Source organism: Parus major, chromosome 6 (assembly GCF_001522545.3).
Source record: "Parus major isolate Abel chromosome 6, Parus_major1.1, whole genome shotgun sequence".
Lineage (NCBI taxonomy): Eukaryota > Metazoa > Chordata > Aves > Passeriformes > Paridae > Parus > Parus major.
Window position 1 is genome coordinate 15,974,307 of NC_031775.1, and position 21,261 is coordinate 15,995,567.

At 39.4% G+C, this 21,261-nt stretch overlaps 1 protein-coding gene across 7 annotated transcripts in view; it reads right to left on the reverse strand.

Moving 5' to 3' along the window:
- EXOC6 (exocyst complex component 6) overlaps positions 1–20,664 on the reverse strand; it is an 89,760-nt gene extending 69,096 nt beyond the window's left edge. For 2 of the 7 annotated variants that reach the window (XM_015632739.3, XM_015632738.2), the window contains exon 1: positions 17,772–17,888. In XM_015632739.3, the coding sequence (XP_015488225.1) occupies positions 17,772–17,854 (83 nt within the window). In that variant the 5' untranslated portion in view covers positions 17,855–17,888. Of the gene's footprint in view, positions 1–17,771; positions 17,889–20,056 lie in introns of those variants that run through there. The other 5 variants (XR_001522505.3, XM_015632735.3, XM_015632737.3 and 2 more) reach the window with 5 other exon arrangements.
- Positions 20,665–21,261: the final 597 nt, after the last annotated feature.

Sequence of the window (21,261 nt, forward strand, 5' to 3'; positions counted from 1 at the left end):
ACTAATTCTTGAATAGTTCACTTAGGAAACTCCAGTGGGAAACATGACTTGGGAGAAATTACTGGTGTAGTTTGTTAAGCAGCATCAGAAATGGAAATCATGGAAAAATGCTCAAGCATGAGAAAGAGCAAAGGAGACACAGGGCAATTTAAAGCTTTAGACTTTGGCAGAGTAAGCAAGAGAAGAGGTTTTACACAGAACTGTATCAAAACCAAAGGTATGGAGTCTCCCAGTAAAGGCAAGGTACAGGCAGTTCCAAAAACTGATTAACAATTTGATACAGCAACAACAGCAAAGACTGATAGTCCTGAAGTAGCTTTTCACATAGAATGAGAGCAGCAGTACGAGGATGATTTAATGATACAGATACAAACATATTTGTATTACAAGTATTAAAAAAAAAGTATTAAAAAAAGTGATCAAAAATCTTTAAATTGCTTTTTGAACCACTTATTTCCTTTCACAATTATGAAGTTTTCTGCAGATATTTATAAGGAGAAGCTGATTTAGAAAAAAACAAAAATTAAAAAATGTTAACATGGGGAAAAGAAATGGCTGAAATTCCAAGCGTTTCAGTGTTACTTGCAGAAGTAGTCTTAAGTTCAAGACTCAGGCAACCATGAGTCAAAGCCCCTAAAATTCCTGAGTGGCAAGAAATTACCTCCCTCCCAGTCTTCTTGGAGAATGTGATTTCCCATATTCTTCAAGATTTTCTTTTCTAACCAGACATCTGGGCTTTGCTGAGATCTGAACTCATCAGCAGCACAACAAACCTACAGCTGAGTGTCTGACAGGAACATGACCTTTCAATGCAGAAAAGGATGCAGAAAAGACTCTTGTAATTAGATTGCTTATACTTTTTGAGTTTCTTTTGACAGTGTGAAACATATTCAGAGAAGCAACTGAACTTAAGTGACAGAACAGAGGCAATATACTGTCCTAGATGTTGAAGGAAGAAAGCAAATTCTTTATATTCCGCTTGTTATAGATACTTTTTCAGAGGAAAAATCTATTGAATACCATTTTCCAAGAATACCCCCTTTTGCTTATGATATGAAAATAAGGCTATGGTACTGAAAGCAGGTTCTTTCCTCCAAAGTGCAGCAGGGGAAAAATAAGATTGTTGACCGATGAAGTGTTTCACCCCTCACCATTTCTACGACCACAGTTTGAAATGACGGCTGGAAGGAGCAAATGTGTGCCATAAGTCTCTCATCCTGAGGCTCCTGTCAGACTGCCTGAAAGAGCTCCCTCAAGGATGACTGAGCTTTAAAAGACTGTGGTGGACGGTCATAAGTGTCCTGCCTGCATCACCAGAGGGAAATGCCCACATGCAGAAGCCAGTGCTGGCCGGAGGGAGAAGCAGCATCCTGGGCTGCGAGGAAAGAAAGGTGCAAGAGACAGCGGGCATTGAGTGAGGCCTCATTAGGCAGCCTGATGTTCTGCATAAGACACAGGAGCAAGCATGTGGACCACTGCACTGTCACCTGTACAGAAATGGAGAAGGGATGAGGAAAAAGTTTCAATGACTGATGTGGTAGCACTCCAAAATACACAGTATAGTTACATGAGTGCTGCTCCATTAAAGAAAAAGTCAGAGATGCTGGAAGCCATAGGGTGGACATCCAACTGTCCTCAGAGTTCTTGGAAAAGAAAAAAAGATTAAGAGGACCAGATGCATCAAAAATCTGCCTTCACAGATATCTGGCAAGCATAAGCCTCCTCATCACCTATACTGCACTGCATGCTAAAGAAAACAAACAAACAAACAAACAAGCAAAAACAACAACAAAAAAACACAAGAAAAAAAAAAGAAAAAAAACACAAAAAAAACCACAAAAAAACCAAAAGACCCACACATACAGAAAAAAAAGTTCAATTTATTATTGCTTTCTTTAGCCTTTTTGTTTAAGGGTGGAAGAAGCCTCCAAGTTTAGGTCTCCTTCCAGTGTCCTCAAATAGAAGTGAGGTGAGAAAGGAGCATCATTATCACAAAGACAGAGAAGATAGAGGACTTGTATCTATCACCATGCACAAAAACTGTCAATTGTGTCATGTAAGCAGTAAAACTCAGTAAAGAAAATATAACGAAAACAAGAATGAGACTGCAAAAGATGGTACAAGAGGAACTCCATACTTGAGTTTGTACCACCAAACTTCCTTTGATAGTAGCAATGCACTGTGTTTTTTGACTTAGTTATTGACAGATGATTTGGGGGTATCTAACAGCTGTCCTTGATAACTTTTTATCCATTTCATATCTGTGCCAACACTTTCAGACATGCTCTTAAAAAACTGATGAAAGGAAATTCTCAGCAATCAGATGATTTATCTTTAAAATGTTATCAAAAAATTCCAGAAAACACAGCCAGAAGTTCTCGAAGTACATGCAATGTAGTGTAGGCAATACAGTTTTCACTGTTATAAAAAGCTGTATTGATTATGTTTTTCTCAATATTATTATTAATTATGCTTAAATTTAATTATAATAAAGTATGGGTTTTTAATCTCAGTGTTGTTATCACAATGTTTAATTGAAAATAATACAGGGGGAAAATGTTCAAAATAAGGGGGAAGAAAGCAATACTGTGTACCTCCCAATACCTTGATCACAAGATTACCCTACCTTCTTAAAATAATAATTACTATTATGTGTTGCACATTGTACCCTTTTCTGCAAGGATATTAATAAAATCATGACTTGCGATTTAAACCAGTATTTTGACAGATCTCCCTAAGATGCATTAGTAGTATAAATTCCATGTTAATATGTAAACAGCTCCATCTTGTGGGAACAACAAATCAACACTCCCCAGCGCACGAGTGAAAAAAACCCTGAGACAGAACTGCTTGCCTTTACAGAAATAAACAGAATATTTAAAAGAAATTCACACTTTATATCACGAATTTCTCATCTAGGTGAGAAGATGAATAAACAGGTTTATTGACTCCCTCAGGACACTGTCCTGTGAAGACACTTTACACATACAGTTTCAGGAGCTTCAGAAAAACATCTGGCCTAAAACACCAGCTTTTTAGAAAATGTAAGTGTACACTGGAGAGCCAGGGCATCTTTGGCCAGAAATTGGGCTTTTTCTCAAATCTGAAAAGACAACTGAGACAATACACATCTGGATCTACCTGTTAGGGAACATCACACATCACAGTTTATTTCTGATACTGAAGCTCATTTTCCTTAGGTACACTTATTTCAAAGATTACCTACACCTATCTAAATAAAGTAATTGCTACCTCTTAATAATGATCTGAAAGTGTACATTTCAACAGATAATGACACTTCAAGAGATGCTGATAACAATCCTCCACTTTTGACAGCTAAATTATCAGGCAGACAAATCATCAATACTGCAGTATCTTGAAGAGACATGAAATCCCAGAAGTATCCCAGAAGTAATTCTTTAAAATTATAAGACAAAATTAACTGAATTAACAACACACAGAGAGTTCTGTTGGAAAGCAAGTGAGGAAGCAGTAACCCTTCTAGCTCCATTTCTTCAGGAGACAACAATTACATGCAATTATGTCTACCCTAAAAATCTCTCACTGTAAATTGCTTCACATCCAGCAGTAGGAAGGGTCACAAAAAGAGGCAAACGTGCCTAGGATACCAAAGGAACTTCTATTTGTGTAATACACAGTTCTTTCAGTTTTTCTTCACATTTATACACCTGTGAATGAAGAGCCCTTAGGATCCTCTTTCTGGCGGATCCTGATAGTCTGAAATACAACACAAATTTGAACTGTGTCAAACTGACAGACATGATCAGTTGTTATTAAAACTGCTTTCAACCTCTGACCTGCACAACTATAGGAACCTATAGACAACTAGTGGTTGATTCATACCATGAAACTTTGACAAGAAAGTTTTTTTTCTTGCAGTGAGTCTTCAGACTGGATAAAAAAAAGGAGAAAATGACTAATATTGGAGACAGATGATTGTATTTGATTTTGGCACCCAAAAAACACAAACCAACACAATGTAACCACCCTAATATTCAATCTGTAGTGAGAGAACTTTAACTTGAGTGATTACTTAGCCACCAGTACAGCAAATCAGTGATAGGACAGGTACTGGTTTCTTTCCTAATTGACAGGGCAAACAGGGAACCCACAATGAGCATAAGCAAAGCTGAACAACTTTTCCTGGTAATGTGTAGCAGGTTATCTGTCTATATTCCCTATATATAAACTGAGCCTTTTTTTTTTTTGACTCATTCCAACAACTGGATGAGTCATATTAATGCCAGTCTAAGTAAAAAGAAGATAGTGTAGAAAGTACCTGAAAAAGGAGAAAAAATTAACTAGGAGCAAACAGAGACTGATCTAAAAGAGAAAAATGTCTGAGTTCATTGGATACATTTCATTGCTTTAGGGATATTTTTACCTTTATCTTTCTTACCAGGTAGGCTGAAGGAAGAATGACAAGCATAAACAGATTTGAATTCAGGTCTCAAGAAATAATGAAGAAGGATTTTCAGACATGCAACCATTTTCCAATTGAAGACAATAGAATAAGTTTACTTTATGCCATAAAAAAAATTCCCTCAAACTTTTACTTTCAAAACTGAAACACAATATGAAAAATGTGTATTTAATAGGCCTTATTGATGACTTTTTGTATTTACATGAAAAAATATACTGAAGCACCAGAGGGCACCATTCTATGTACAAAAATACCAACAGTTTAGTAAGCAAAAAAGCTTATCTCCAGAGAACTAAAATTCAGTCAAAAATCATACAACTTAACATGACAAAAATTCCACACAACCCTTCAAAAAATTAATATTCAGAATAAATTTTCCTGAAATCATCTGGTCTATTCCATAATGACAACTCCATACACAGACATTATCACTCTAAGTGAGCATTATAAAAGTCTTCACAAAAAGTTAGAGTCTCACTTCAAAAATATATTTCTGCTATCATTTCATACAAATACTTCTGTGCATGCAATCAGGATATATGTCCTTAAATGCCTGAGTGTAGGTGGGAGTAATGAGGTAGGTAGGATGAGAATTTCATCAATGAGGAGAAAAATCAAAAAAGTTAGAAGCGAAAAAGAAAAATTGTATAAGCCCAGAAATTAATTTAATACATTGACTGGACTAGTGGAAGGGCAGAAAATGGAAGTGCATATAGACTATTAAGTGTAAAAGGAAAGGAGCCCAAAATAATTTTTTGGAAGTTCAGCAAATACCCTAAATTTGCTTTTTCCCCTCCTCATGTCCAGTCTATCTTCACATCTATGGCCTCTAGACTAGAAAATTACAATAATCAGACCTAAGTAAAACTTCTACTATAAACTTCTTGTTTTAGCATGGAAAAATAGATTTCAAGAATATTCAGAATGGGAACTAAAGTAATTTTCTCTCATATCTATAGCAATAGCTGTAACTTTTCAAAGGAGAGAACAACTGCTCAGGAACTCAGGCTTCAGGCCAAAGAAATGAACTTGAAGAGTTTATTTTATTAAAAATAAAACCTCCATACTTTCATAAGAAAATAGTAATTCAGAAGATAATATGAATTCCTGGTTGGTGATAACTCTCTCACTTAAAAGTCATTACTAGGACAGTCTATTAGATTAAAAAAAAAAAAAAATACTTAAAAAAATCCCTTTGGCGTTTTTAAAAAAATTATTATTTCTTGAAGGTTTAGAGATTGTTTTGTGTGGTCTTTTAAATGGACAATGATTCAACTTTTAATTGCAATCCATATTCAAAAAAGATAAATCTGAACTTATAAAGCATTATTGTAAACTTTTTGAGAGAACAATTCTCCTTCTAGTAATCATTTATACTAATAGGTTCTAGCAGCAGCAGAGACTTTTTTAAAAGAGATCATGTATTTTAAAATAGCCAAAACACATGTCAGAAAATAGAGAAAAAAGCAGCAATCTTTTTACAGGACAACAAAACTCCTTATTAATGACTTGCCACCTTCCCCTATTTTCACACCTCCCTCAATCCATCCTGTTCTGTCCCATTTCTAGGATGAATTGCAGGTTTCCCCACCCCTGCCTATATTGGCACAAAGTCTTTCATTTCCTGATTACACAAGACATATGAAGCAATGAAAAACTGTGTGTACACATTCCTTTCAGGATACTGATAACCACTCAGTAAGTGCCAATCAGTTACAGCTCCATGAATGCTGTGACAATGACAGGAATTACACGTATCTGTACAACAGCTGTATGAGTTTAACATGGAATGTAAGTCTGACCATGCAACTTCTGACCTTCAACGGAAGCAAGAGAAAAAGATTCATTTGTAGAGCTTCAAATTAAGCACCACAGGGGAAAAACAAAATTACTGATTACTTTGATCAATTAAATGAAGGCATAAAAAAACCCCAAAAACCAAACATGCACTTTTTATTCAATTTTTCGAAGTAATACTTAAAACACACACACAAATAAACCAACTCTCAAATTAAGAAACTGTGCTTATGGATAATAATGTTTTCAGAATTCATATCTTGCTACCAATGCCAATTTTGTCCTGATGCTAGAGATGCTCTCAACTAGTTCCTATACACACATTGCAAGAAGTGACCCCCCCAGATGCTCTCCTTTATTTCTCCTTTCCTCAAAAAAAAAATCCCAAAATGAAACAGCAACACAGAGCTATATTAAATAAAATTTTAAAATAAATTAATATTTACAATTCAAATTTGCATGGAGTTTAGTGGGATCAGTGCAAGCATAAAACACTAAAATTACAAATTAAGATTCTGCCCTTAAAGCAGCCCTGTCACACTGTGACTATAACCATGGCATCCCTAACCATGATACTGTATCACACACTCCATTTGAGCTGCAATTTCACAGGAAACACTGCAGAAACTTCCTTTGTCCTACAATATACAAAGGTATTTTCTGTTTACACAAGCTGCAAACTTTGTAGGGATTTTTCCATGGAGTAATTTCATATAGGTGGCTGCATACACCCTAAAAAGCTTTATAAAATAATACCCAGGTGTTTCCTGTAATTCAGTTGCAGTTATGGTAATAAGCACATTTCTTAAAACCTAAGCAGCCTTTCAATGCCAGATGCTACCTATGTTCCAGTTCTGCCATTCTTACTTATAATTGCTTCTCACCACTCTATTTAAAAGCTCACATTTATATGCCAGAACAACAAAGAATACAGCTACTGCCTATTCAGAGAAAAGATTTTATTAATCTTAGTTTAGCTGTTATGCTTTGCTTGCCTGGTTTTCCTGGATGTGCAATTTCTGTGAATTGTTCTCACTAATAGTATCCTGTTTCTATGAGCAGGAAAGGGCTGAGTACAGTTTGTTAGTTAACATTACTTCCTATAAGCAGGGTCCTTATTCTGTAGTAGCGGCACTAGAGCAGTCATTGTTCATGCTGGATAAGCTGTGGATCACTCTGATGGCTGTTAATGGACATCCTCTGCAGCGAAACATGAACTGATAATCAGTACACCCAGATTTGCAATAGACTTCCTCCTTCCTGTTTTTACACTGCTGACCAAGGAGATGCCTCTTCCTGCTAAGCCTTTGTGCGACTCACTGATGTATGAAGCAAGAAACTGAAAAACAAGTGCGGTGCTACCACTTTTTTTCCTAATTTTATGTTGTAATAGTAGATAAAAAGGCAGCAAAGGAAACGGCAGCTTTGCTCGCTTTGGTACTGGCTATCGCCACGGAATGAAGTGCCAAGTTTGGCCATCTGTTTCATATTCCTAAATGGATACAAGTGGATGTAGTTGGAACCTATGTTATTCCATAGAATATAAAGTAGGAAACAGAAGTCTATATAGCAATGTTTTTATCTTCCTTAATATTTCCAGAGACTGTTTGTTACATAAACTGCTATATTTTAGGAGCAACGGATTTATCTGTAAACTGAATTGTGAGCTTCTAAGTTCTTCTAAAATATTTGATGAGATTACTATTACACCAGAAATAATTAGGCATCTATTACAACCTCTAGCTAATCTGTCAACTTTATCTAGAGCACTTGAGACATAATCTTCAAGATAAATACACACAATTGTTTTGGAAGAAAACAAATTTCATAATTCAACAATCTCGTATGTCTCTTCACAAGACATATGAAACAGAACAGAACATTTAATGTCAGAAATGTGTAAGTCACTTATTTCAATAGACTTTGAATATCAAAACTACACATATGTAAATACATTATTTCAGAAATATAAGAAGTTCCAGATAAAGTAAAATCCATAGTAATTAAAGTTTCAAAACCAATTAGATTAGGAATGTATTCTACTCAATACAGATTAAACCAGACAATTCTTCACTGCATCACACTCCTCTGCAAACATATAATCAAAGCATATATTTTACAATGATTTTATATTGTTCATTTCTGTTAACTTTATGAGCTCACATAGCCTATACATAAAAAACCATCATGTATTTAATTCATGTAAAACAACAGCCTGTGTTGTATATTATTTGCATATCTCCTGGGATCACTTAAGAAAATAAAACATGACTTCTAAAAAAAGCCTGTTTTCAATTCAGAAGCTGAACTGAAACTCAGTGTTTGTCTCAGTTAGGAAGCCATTAAGAGTGTTGATGCGACTGACTAACTCCAGTTCTCTACCTGCCTGATAAACAAAGAAAATCTGTTCATTTCTTTGCAGCTTCCTAAGTTTATGAAACACACCAGAACAAATATACAGTAAAAACACTATCTATTATGTTACTTTTATGTTGAAAACAAAACTTGTAAGAAAACATTGCTTCCATGAACAAAATGGGGTAAAAAAATCCTTCAAAGTCACTCTGTGTCTAAGGAAGTGTGTGAACTGTGAAAGTCTCAAAACTTGATAGTTTCAACATTTCCTTTTGAAGCTGAAATGTCTCAAAAGTATCCCCCAGGTACATATGACAGTATATGCTTTATTAATTTTGTATTACTCTGATTCACAGGAGAATTGCAAGTTACACTTACTGCAATTTTACAGGCAAATTACTTTCCCTGAGACACAGTGAAAATCCCACTCACAGTATTAGAACTGAACATTTTTCTCATGCTACATAAAAAAAAAAATCCTCAGTGTATTTTAGGTCTTCTCTGTCCAATCCCACATCTTTCCATCAAGGCTGATGCACTCTAAAATCTGTTTCCTTCCTTCTTAATACCTCCTTCAGTGATTAAGTTCTCTACTAGTTTGCTATTACTGGCAAAGGTTGAGGTAGGGAAGAGCTTCAGCCAGGCTCCAGGAGAGATCATTAACTCCTTCCTGCACAGGACCCAGTTTGTCAGTACAGACAGTTCCGTAGTAGACATGTACAAGATGAGAAAGAGATGCATTCATCAAGCTGAACCTCAAATTGAACTGTTATTGTTATACCAAGCTCTGTGGTGACAGGGATTAGGTTTGGGCATTTCAACCATCACTGGAAAATAGCCAGAAAGACTAGCCACAGCTAGATTTTACAACTAGCCACAGCAAGCCCTTCAGCAAGATAAAATCTCATGTGATTACTTGATGCTGATGAAAAGCTAGGTCTGTATTTTTGAATGAGTTAGCACTTAATAGTTTGCTACAACCCATAAAAATAGCTTCCTATTTGCAAATCCTTTTCTGGCATTATCTTAAAGACATATAAATCCTCTTCAATTTGAATGAGCTCATTTTAGTAGTATAATACATAAAATGCAACATGCCAAAACTTGCAAATACACCAGCTCTAACCAGTCAAAACCAGACTTATATTTAATTTATGCTAAGGCTCCTCAGGTAGGTATCTGTATTGAAGAAATTGCAAAGACTCAGAGCAATGGCTCAGTCACACACAAAGCAAGCTGGGGCACAGGCTACACAGCTGGCTTTCCAAAAAATCCGCAAGGAAGTAAGCACCCATGTGACTGGCATTTGTGAAGGACATAAAATTATTCACTCCTATGCACATAGCAGGTCCAAAATCTGGGTCGCCAGGCACTGAATAAAATAATCTTGAGGAACAAGTCAATGAAGAGATGACAGGAATAAGAACTGGCTTCTCTGAGTTTAACTGATATAAGAGTACACGACCATAAGCTGTTCATATGAAGAGAAGGCTTTATTTAAATGACACAAACTGCATGAAACATTTAGTAAGTACACTATTCTGATGATGATGATTCCCCTATTTTAAAAGCTTTAATGTATTTTGAAACTTGTTTCCTAAACACTGAGACAATTTCAAGCTCTTTGGTAATGCCTGTGAAATTGGAGAGAGCTATTTCAGAACAATTCACACAGGTTACTAGCTAGGTTAAAGCTTCACTTGGCAGTTGCCCATTTGGAAATCACTGCAAGAACTGAGTCAGAAGCTGATGCGTGAACAGTTAAAAGATCAAGATAACCTGATTTGCAGACACATACTTCATGACAAACTTAATCAGCATTGAACCTTAAGATTTTTTCATTAAAAAAAAAACAAACAAAAACATGCAGTACAGATATGATTACCTGCAAACAGTTTCAGGCTTTAAAAAAACTTCAGAAATAATATGTTGGAACTTGCAGCAATTCTAGTGATTTCTTCTAAAATACTTTTGCTACCAATGGCAAATCTGACCAGGCTAAAGAAAAATCAGAATGGCAGTTCTGCTGCTGAATGCCAAATTAATCAGTCTGTGCCCTTTTGACTCTATATAATGGACTAGCAATAAAAAAAAAATTGCCCCTTCACAGCTATATACATCACATAGACAGTTGCTTTATCTGACTGTTGTCTTTCAACTTAAATACTTGGAATATCATCAAATCCTGCACCAAGTAACAAAATCTGCAACTGACACTACAAGCAATCCTCTAGTATTTTAGGATACACTGGTTCACAGTGAGCAGGCCACTCTCCTTACTCCAAAACAACCCAAGAAAACAGAAGTTAGCTATTACAATAAAGATAAGATATATGTGCTGATTTGGGCTGAGGTGGAGTTAATTTTCTTCACAGTGGCTGGTATGGGGCTGTGTTTTGGATTTGCGCTGCACACAGGGCTGATAATACAGAGATGTTGTCATTGCTGAGCAGGATTCACACAGAGCCAAGGCCTTTTTGTGCTGCCACGCTGGTGAGGAGGCTGGGGGGAGACACAGCCAGGACAGGTGACCCCAAGTGACCAAGGGGATATTCCAGACCCGATGGCATTGTGCTCAGCACATAAAGTGGGGGAACAAGGAGGAAGTGAAGAGACATTTGGAGTGATGGCATTTATCCACAACAACCCCCTGCAGCGCTACAGGCTGGGGACAGCGTGGCTGGACAGTGCCCAGGCAGAAAGGGACCTGGGGGTACTGGTGACAGCTGGCTGGACATGAGCCAGCAGTGTGGCATGGGGGCCAAGAAGGCCAAAGGCATCCTGGCCTGGATCAGGAATAGTGTGGCCAGCAGGACCTGGGAGGTCATTCTTCCCCTGTACTCAGCACTGGTGAGGATGAGCATGCATCTGGAGTGCTGTGTCCAGTTCTGGGCCCCTCAGTTTAAGAAGGAAGGACATTGAGACACTTCAGCACATCCAGAGGAGGGTAACAAGGCTGGTGAGGGGCTTGGAATGACTGAGGGGACTGGGGTTGTTTAGCCTGGAGAAAAGGAGGCTCAAAGGTGACCTTATCACTCTCTACAACTCCCTGAAAGGAGGTTGTAGCCAGGTGGGGGTTGGTCTCCTCTCCCTCAGGCAACAACTGACAGAAGGAGAGGACACAGTCTTAGGCTGTGCCAGGGGAAGTTTAGGTTAGAGATCAGGAAAAAATTCTTCACTGAAAGAGTGACTGGGCACTAGAATCGTCTGTCCAGGGAGGTGGTGGAGTCACTGTCCCTGGAGGTGCTTAAACAAAAGACTGGATGTGGCACCCCAGTGCCATGGTTTAGTTGATGAGGTGTTAGGTCATAGGTTGGACTCAATGATCTCAAAGGTCCTTTTCAATCTAGTTCATTCTGTGATTCTGTCTTCCAAATTAACTACTACTTGTGATGGGGTCCTGCTGTCCTGGACATGGCTGAACACCTGTCTGTGCATGGGATGCAGTGAATTCATTCCTTGCTTTGCTTGTGTGTGCACTTTTGCTTCCCTTATTAAACTGTTTTGATCCCAACCCACAAGTTTTCCAGCCTCTATCCTTCTGATTCTCTCCCCCATGCTGCTGGAGAATGAAGGTAGGAGAATGAATGAGCACCTAAGTGAGCTTGGCTGCTGGCTGAGGCTAAACCACAATAATACACATGAAAGTACAGAACTGATCCAAAAGAGACCACAGCAATCACACAAGGAATTTCCAGTTCTTAGGGACTACTTTGTAACTTCTGTTTGAAACAGAACCAGGAATGAAACACATTAACTTGAAAATTGAGAAGGGCTTGAAGACAAAGTACTAATAAAAATAGGGTCTACTGATTTTCAAACCAATAGCTTACAGTTCTGTAACAGATTATCATATTATCTGAAATCAAAATAGATGATCAAGCCATTAAAATTCTGATCTAAAGCACTGGCTGATGATCTCAGAGTACTCTTACATCTGCTCTGTATTTAAAACACGACTAAGCTATAGACAAAAATGATAATTGCTGGCTCATGCTCCAAAACCAAAATAAATGAAAACACAGAAAAATTACTTTAGACAATCCTACCAGACAAGTAAGACCACAGGAGAAAAATGAAGGCAACCACATCTTGTTATTGGATAACCACATCACAAATCCCAACAGACCATAGGCAGAAAAAGTATTTCCCTGCCTGCAACTGTGTTAGTGCTGTAAAATTTTGAGATTTCATTCATACTGCCTATGTTACCACTTATGAACGGTTGTGCTGAAGACACAGAATCACATACCTAAATCATGCCTGCTGGTAACTGTAATGTACACTTTCAGTAAAACTGAAGTTACATAACATTTAGGCACTTTGGTCATTTTGCTTTGGACAGGCCCTCTCAATGAATACAAGAATATCTCCAAAATACATAATGCAGACCCCAGCCTGGGCAAAGCACCTGCAGTTGCCAAGTGTACCACAACACAGTAAAAGCAGCAGAATTAGACTCTAACTCTGAATTTTCTTACAGACCGTGCTCAGTACAAGACAAAATAGTCTTATTTTCTAATGTTGCCTTACTAAAGTGTAGCTTTTACCTTTAGCTTTTCTGCAACACAAGGACAGAAGTTCAGAATGAACAGCTATCAATTGGTTCTAACACTTCAACCAAACTCATTTATGACGTCCGACCTCCAAACTCTGTTTAACCTAAATGACAAAAATGCAGCACTATACAGAAATGATTCTGCTTTGCAGTCTCAGCTCAGTGCTGCTTTTACCAGTGCAATGCAGTCCTAGATCAGTGGAAGGTGACTGCAGCATACTGCAGCATCAGACAGAAATGCATCAACTGAATGGTGCTTCTGGGTGTGACTGCTGCAGCCAGAGACAACAGGACAGCAAAATGTCTTCACAGGAGGCTCTCTAACAACTTTGTAAAGAAGTTTCATGACCAGTACAACTTAGAGCAACCTAGAAGATGCTCTAACATCTACCAGGTAACAGCTTGGTGATGACAGATTTCAGGAAGAGGGAATTTGATTAAAAGCATTTTTTACACTGACTTCAGAGGAGCACTTTCCAAGCTGTGACTGTGGGTTAAAGCTACAGAGCACATTCCACTTAGAGATACCTCAATAGACAAAGCACCTCCTTATCAAATCCACCTTAGCAACAAAATTTCCATTATCAAATCCCCCACAGTTTTTATATTTAATTTTACTTTTGTATTTTAGTTCAACAGATTGTGGGCATGGAGGTACTCTCCTGACAGGCTGTGTATGGGAATCACAGAACACTGCAGATTTAGTGACGCAAAGCTCGCAAGATGAAGTGTTTAGAGAAAGTCTACCATATGCTTATGAAATATATTGCCAAGCTAGAATTTAAGAGTCAATTCATTTATTTAAAAAAAAAAAAAGTTTTGAAATACTACACATTACTAAAGACACAAATATTCTCATATCTATAGTACACAGGGCACTGACAGAACAACTTCTACTCCATCGAGTTCCACTTTGACCTTTTCTGAACCAATCATAAACTAATCATCAAATAAGGTCAATTATTTTCTTCTGAGGAGAATTTGTCTTACTAGCTACCTGAGCATGTCCAACTGACTGTTCAAGAAGTGTTAAGACAGAGTTCAGTGAGGGCCTTAAGTTTTTTGTTATTCACTTTCTGATTTTTCTGTTGGTGTTGTTGACAGGATTATGGGAATTTCCTTTCTTTTTTGTCTTCTTCCATTTCCTTTCTAAAGATTAGAAATGTGGTAGCTCTCTCTGAGAGAAGCTCAAAAGTACATATGCAACATGAATTATATGATATTAACATGTTATATAAAAAGGTGAGAGTGATAAGCCTTTAACAAGTTTTGTCATTAATCTCATTTTGTTATCCATTAAAGCCAAAAAGATGCTGATAAAATCTTCAGAGAGTCTGATGAAAAAAAAATTAATCCCAGCTTGCTATATACACAGTCTGCCTATTTAATGAAGAGCATGTTGGCTTAAGTCTCATTTATAATGATTCAGCACGTGCTACTGAATGTAGAGATGCAAATAAAATAGCAGCAAATTTAAATCAATAAATCTATCCAGTTAAAATCTAAAAAAAAAAAATAAAATAATTATTTAATCCAATAAAATGTCTTAGTTTCTTGAAATGCAGAGCACTCTTTAGGAGCTAACTCTTCTAAACAGTAAATAATCCCAACTGCACTATCTGTATGTTGATTTCTCCAATAAAGGACCTGCATTTCAAATTCCTCTTTATGGGTAGATCTCAGCAGTAGAAAATCACCTGCAGGATCAGTCTGTATGTTGTTCCTTACCTGTAAATTATACACAAAACCATTATATATCAATAAATGCTATTATTTTTTATATCATAAGACCAAGTGCTGCCATTTTTGTAGCAGGGTAGGAAACAGCACCCTGGCAGGGACAGCTATACCCAACCAGCAAGCAAAACACTAAAGAAAAACTGGAGCAAAAATGTGTTTCCATGAAATCTACATAAGGCCCACAAGAAAAAAAGTACACTTCCTTTGTGAAGCATGGATGCCCTAGGAAAACATTAATATCTTGATATTAATAATTAAGGATAAGCCAGATCTTGCACATCCTACAATGTGATTCAGCATTTAATATTACCTCATGCCACTTATCTGAACCACTGACCTCGAGTCCCTTCTTTTGTTCTGCTATTTAAATAGGTATATTGGTACTTTATCTCACGTGTCATGATTACCAGCATTACAAACCAGAGACTAAAAAATATTCCATTTCACATAATGAAATTAATGTAATCTCAGTCATTACGTGAGACAACTGGCTTCAATAGCTTCTGTGACTGGAAATCAATGGATCACTTCATGTTGTAGCCTTATGCAACTGGACATAGAATTACTCAACTCATTTCTTTGATTTATATTGTTTAGCAAGCAAAACCTAGATCTCATGCAGAAAATAATGCTCCATTTTACGTTTATACTTCTTTCATTGAAACAGATCTTGTAATTTGATGGGAGATTTCAGACTTTTCAGTTTCACACAGCAACTCAGAAATTGTAACAGAGCTGAGCAGACAGCTCAAGTTTTGATGTTAAACACTGCTGCTCTTAGGGAGTAGAAGCATATTTCTGTGGTGTTCGCTGGACTTCTTTCAAAACACTCAGCCAGGTGTAACTACCCTTTCACCTCACATTTTTTTATTTGTAATTGAACTCTAGAGGTTAAATCAGACCAACATGCAGTTTTTCCCTAAAAATACTGAAAGGTAGCAATGCAAAATTCCCTTACTGGAAAGTCAGTGATAGCACAGGAACATGCAAAAAAAATAAGAAATTAAATTTTACTCTTTATAAAAACATCAACGCAATTTAAATATTTAATATGGATAAAAGGTTCATATAGTCCCTTCCCCATCCACATCTGTGGATACCTTCTTCTGCTGCGTAGTCTAATATTCTGTTTGTCCTTTCTACAGGTTACTCTGATACAAACCTTATACTGAAGATGGTGGTGAAACTGCAATTATATTTAATATTTTGTTGTGTTTTTTGCAGGCATCAGCTTCAACCTGCCTGGGCTTGTTAAGTGAAACATGGTGAAACTGCCTCCAGGGACAACTCAAGTCTGAAAGCATCCCAGTTACTTTCCCTCAGCCTAAGCTCACAGACTATCACAGGTGAGGCCCCTTGTGATGCTCAGCTTCAGCATCTCCACACTGTATTCCCAACAGCAGCTGTATTTAAGGAACATGAGGGGACATCAGAGTGCAGTTTGCTCCAAGCTGACCTCCAAGACCAGACTGAGCCAGCAAGCAGTTCACCTGTGATGTCTAGGCGGTCCCAGCACACTCCCTGGGGCTCTCAGAATTGATTAGCCCCAGCCTCACACAAATGCCCAGACTGCCACCTCTCACGCAGCTTTGGAGGATCCACTGTAGACACAGAATCAACTGCTGTGATGTACAAAATGACCCATCTGGCATGCTACAGAAAATTCTCTTCCGCCAGTTCTCAAGACTGGGTTCCTCACCGATGTAGTTGCCGCTCACTCTTTCCCAGCCCTGTCCACACTCTCCCGCAGGCACCATTCCCACTGCAGGAAAAGCCAGCAGCACCTTGCTCGTTGATTTGTAGCATGCTGCCACACAAACTGCCTTTTCCAGTTTTCTGCACACAAGCTCACTGTATCTTCTCAAAGAAATAACATTCATATTCACAGTTCTCTCCCTTCCCCCCCCTCCCCCCGGTCTGTCTAGTGCCTATGCTTTTTTACATCTTTCAGACATCTTTAATCGGGGAAGCACCAGCAAAGCTCCATGATGAAGCTCCCCTTTCCCCTGCGTTTCTTCTACAACCCAATAAGGCCCTGCCCTTATCTCCCCCGCTCTAAGTGAAAGGCACTTCCACGTTCACCTCTAACAGGAAAGGTTATGCAAAACCTTTTCTTTAACATCCAGGCTAAGCCGTTTGGCAGTATGCGGAACTGGAGGAAAAAGACATAAAACTAAACCATTGAAGTCATGCCGTACCAGAAACACAGTCACATTTCCAAGGAAACTGACCAGGGTAGTAGGTTTCAGACCGCATCATCAGAGGTTGCACAGTGGAGCACTGCAACACCCACCCACGATACGGTTTCGGCCCCGTTCTCAGCACAGACCCGGGGGCACCGGCACACCCAGGGAGCTGACTCGTGTCCCAGTGCGGGCAGCAAAGGCCGGCACTGGGTTACGGCGGGCGCCCCAAGCCCGGCCACCCGCGCCGGCCCCGTCCCGAGGCCGTACTCCAGTCCCGCCGGAGCCGGCCCATGCCCGGCTGCTTCTCCGGTATACAATGCCAGGGAGCGGCCAGCCCGGAGCCGGGCCACGGCCGCCGTCTCCGCTCGGCCCCCCTTTCCTGTCAGCGCCCCGGCAAGGCGTGACAGCCCCGCTCCCTGCCCGCGTAGCACCGGCCCCTTCCCCCCGCCCCGCAGCGCCCGGGACAGGGTGCAGTGATCGAGCCCCCAGGAAGCGGCAGCGGGGGCTGTGCGTTCCCTCCGCGGCCGGCGCGGCCGCTCCCGCCGGCGGCGCTGCGGGCGGCCCCGCGCCGTCCCTGGGGAGCAGCTGTCAGAGAGCGCGGCCCGGCTGCACCGCGGCTCCCCGGGCCGGCGGGCGGGCAGGGCAGGGGAGCTCCGTCCGCTGGCGGCGCCGCGGTCCCCGCGCCCCACACCTCAGGGTGGGTCCCACGCAGGCCGTGTCGGTGCTCTCGATCTCCTGCAGGATCCGATCATGCTCGGGGAGACTCTCCGCCATCTTGGATGGGAGGGACCCGGCGACCGCGCCGCTGCGGGAGGCGCCGAGGGAGGAGCGGCGTCGGAGCCAGGCGGGGGCCGGCGGGGAGGGTTTCCCGGGGCCCCGGGCGGCGGGTCCCTCCCAGGGCCAGGGCCAGGTGAGGGGGCGCAGGTCGCGCCGGGCCGCGCCCCTCGGGTTCGTACCAGCTCGGCGGTGCTCTGCTGCCCTTGCCAGGCTCAGGGCTAGGCCGGGGACGCCCGGGGAGCCCGGCAAAGCCCCTCTGTCCCCACGGCATCTCCGGGCACTGGTGTCCGGCAGAGACCGCGGGCAGCTGTGTTTGGCCGGGGGCAGCCGCTGCGGCCCGCTCAGCGCACTGTGACAAAAGGGACGCGCAGAATGCGGCCCCTTGTCCTGGCCGGAGCGGCTGCGCGCCCCGGTGCGCCGCACTGCAGGGACGGCTTGAAGGCTTATTAGGGTTCGGCACGGCCTTTTCCACTGAGCTAGTTCTGACCTAGTTCTGGTTTATTTCATGGTGTGGTCTTCTACTACTACTACTACTACTATTATTATTATTATTATTATTATTATTATTATTATTATTATTATTATTATTATTATTATTATTATTATTATGTTTGGTTGCTTGCTTGTTTGCTTGTTTTGATGGAGCCGCACACGCGGGCCGTGCCCGTCCCGGCAGGGAGGCACTGACCCCAGAGGCGGAGACTCCGCGGGGGTTTCTGCGTTCAGCTTATGTCACTGACTTCATTCCTTCCATTCTTTACGTGATAGAAACTTGGGGGTCGGGGTAAAAATAGAACAAAACCAAGCCAAAACAAAAAAGTGCACCTTTACGTGCAGTGGCTTGCTGTGTGTTCACTAGAAACTGACATAATGTTTCCAAGTGCTTTGTACCGCAAAGCTTCGTGTGTCAGTGAAGGAGCAATAACCTATTTTCTATTTAAATTTTACACTCTGTGGCTAGGAATTAAGTAATCCTTGGGTTTTGCATGCTCAGGAGACAGGATGCACCTGCTTTCTGGGCAAAGTTATCTTTCTGCACACAAGCGGTTTTTGTGTGAAGAAATAGGCCAGATATGTAAAACTTAAGGTGATGTGTAGCTACTTTTTCCAGTAAGGAGCTGACAGCATTTGACAAATGTGAATGCATCAAGGTCTACAATTGCATTTGGCATCGTTCCAGTTACTGTTACTGAGCTCATCATCTCTCTTGCCCTGGTGCAACTACACCTGTACATGAGATAATAAATGGCACTGAAGAAGGTGCACATCTTGTCTATGCTTGTGGCTTTATCATATTCAGTGTTGATTCAGATAAATTTATTGATGACACCTACTAAATCAGCAAGGACTATTGCAAATGTTGGCAAGTAGTTACGAAGTGCCTGATGAAAGAAAAAAAAAAGAAAAAATCCTACCACTTGTAGTATTTCCTTCAAAAAATCACTCAAATGCAATAACAATTTCCCACATTCCTTTTTCTTCCCATCACCAAAATACTGAAGTTATAGACTGACACATTTTTCAGGGTAAATTTAATTTTCTTTTTTTAGCCTGATCGTTACTGCAACCTGATGCTTATGGTACCAGGCTATTTTTAAAACTCTTCTAAAAATACTGACAATATACCTAGACAAATTAAATTGCAATCTTATATGTATTGCTGTTTTTAAAGACAAATATACAGAGGAATTTTTGGTTGCACTTTTACCATTAGACAGTTTTCATAAGCTACAAATGAAAAAAAAAATTAAATATTAGGTATTTAGAAATATCAACAGTAAAACCTTAAGTAGTTGTCTCCTTGGTGATTGAAACAAAAAGTTGCATTTCTTAAGAATTTAAGAATAAGAAGCAGTTAATTCTTTAAAAATGTTGCTGTTAACTTTAAACTAAAAACACTGCTACACAAAAGAGAAAATTTCCCCTTGTTTTCATTTTTAAGATCACTTTCTATTTTCACAAATCTGCAGCCAGCCATCAGAAACAGATTTTTTCCTGGTGAAAAGAAAGAGCAGAATAGGTGACCTTGGTTTGTATTTTTACATTTAAGGCAAATTACATTGAAATTAAACTCAATTCTCCTGTAGGCTTCATGATCCAGAAAACAAAGTTTCTAATATATTGTACTGACTGAAAGAACAACTATAGAATGGAGCACATCCAACATGAAGAGGATAATATTATTAGAAAGAAGCATACCTTAGGGTGGTTCCAAGAAGCAGCTCAAAGGACTGGATCTCAGCAAGGGCATTTTCATATATCTGATCTTTATTTTCTTCTAGATACAATTCTGAGAGATTTGACTTGCTTTTCCTTGCCATAGAGTAGTATAAAACTAATCTAACTTTAGGAGAGGACTTTTATTCTGATTATTATAGTTGACTAAGTGACTCTGTAGTCAGCAAAACCAGGCATAAAAAAAAAGGATCCTGTGCTAACCTCGTGACTCCTGAGGACTTTGTGTCCAAGAATGGTGCACAGCTGCTCTTTTCCTGTCTGCAGCTAACATTTGCCTCGTATGCACTACCCAGGCCTGCAGTCTTTTTTGTGCGAGTGTCCAATTTATATTTGTCTTAACAACAGATTTTCTGCCAAAATAATATTTTTCCATCCTTGAAATAAATATTAAACCTGAAATTTAGCCATTTTGAAAACGTAACTTTAAAGGAATTTCAGACACTAGATATTAATGCTGAATTTCTCTGTTAAATTTTATGAGATTAAATTTTTAAAAAAAAAATTCCATTTTCCTTTTGCTGTATAAAAAGCTTGCACACAAGGACTTAGCTAGATTTATGAAAAAAGTTTATGGATCTCCTAAAGCAGATTAGAAAAACAGAGAAATATTTATGTTCTCATCATTTTCCTTTTCAGCATTAGTAGTTGAACTTATAATAACAAATAACAAATAATATAATAACAAATGGCAAAAAATGTTCTGTGATAACTGTGGAGTTTATATTTGTGAGGGAAAAAAACCAAAAACAAGCTGCTATTAATTTATTAGCTGCATGGATAAAGTGAAAATAAATGGATAAACAAATGTTGAGAGCAGTGCTGCTGTCACGTCATTTTCATGATGATAGCAAAGAAAACACTTTCCACAGCTGCCATGAATTACTTTAATTTCAGGCAGTTATTTCAAACATGAGACTGGAGTCCTAGATCTTTAAGATTAAACAACTTTTTAGAAGCGTAATTCATTATCATTTGGATAATCAATATATTTTGTTTTTTAAATATTTCAAGGGTTTCAATCAAAATTTGGCTCCTAATCTCGATACTGCTCCTGACAAAATTAATGAATCCAGACACTCATAGTGCAGTCAACAGTTAAATGCAGGGAAACAGAGATTACACATTTTCGAGCGGGGTGAGAAATAGTTTATTCACTTCTCTGTGCC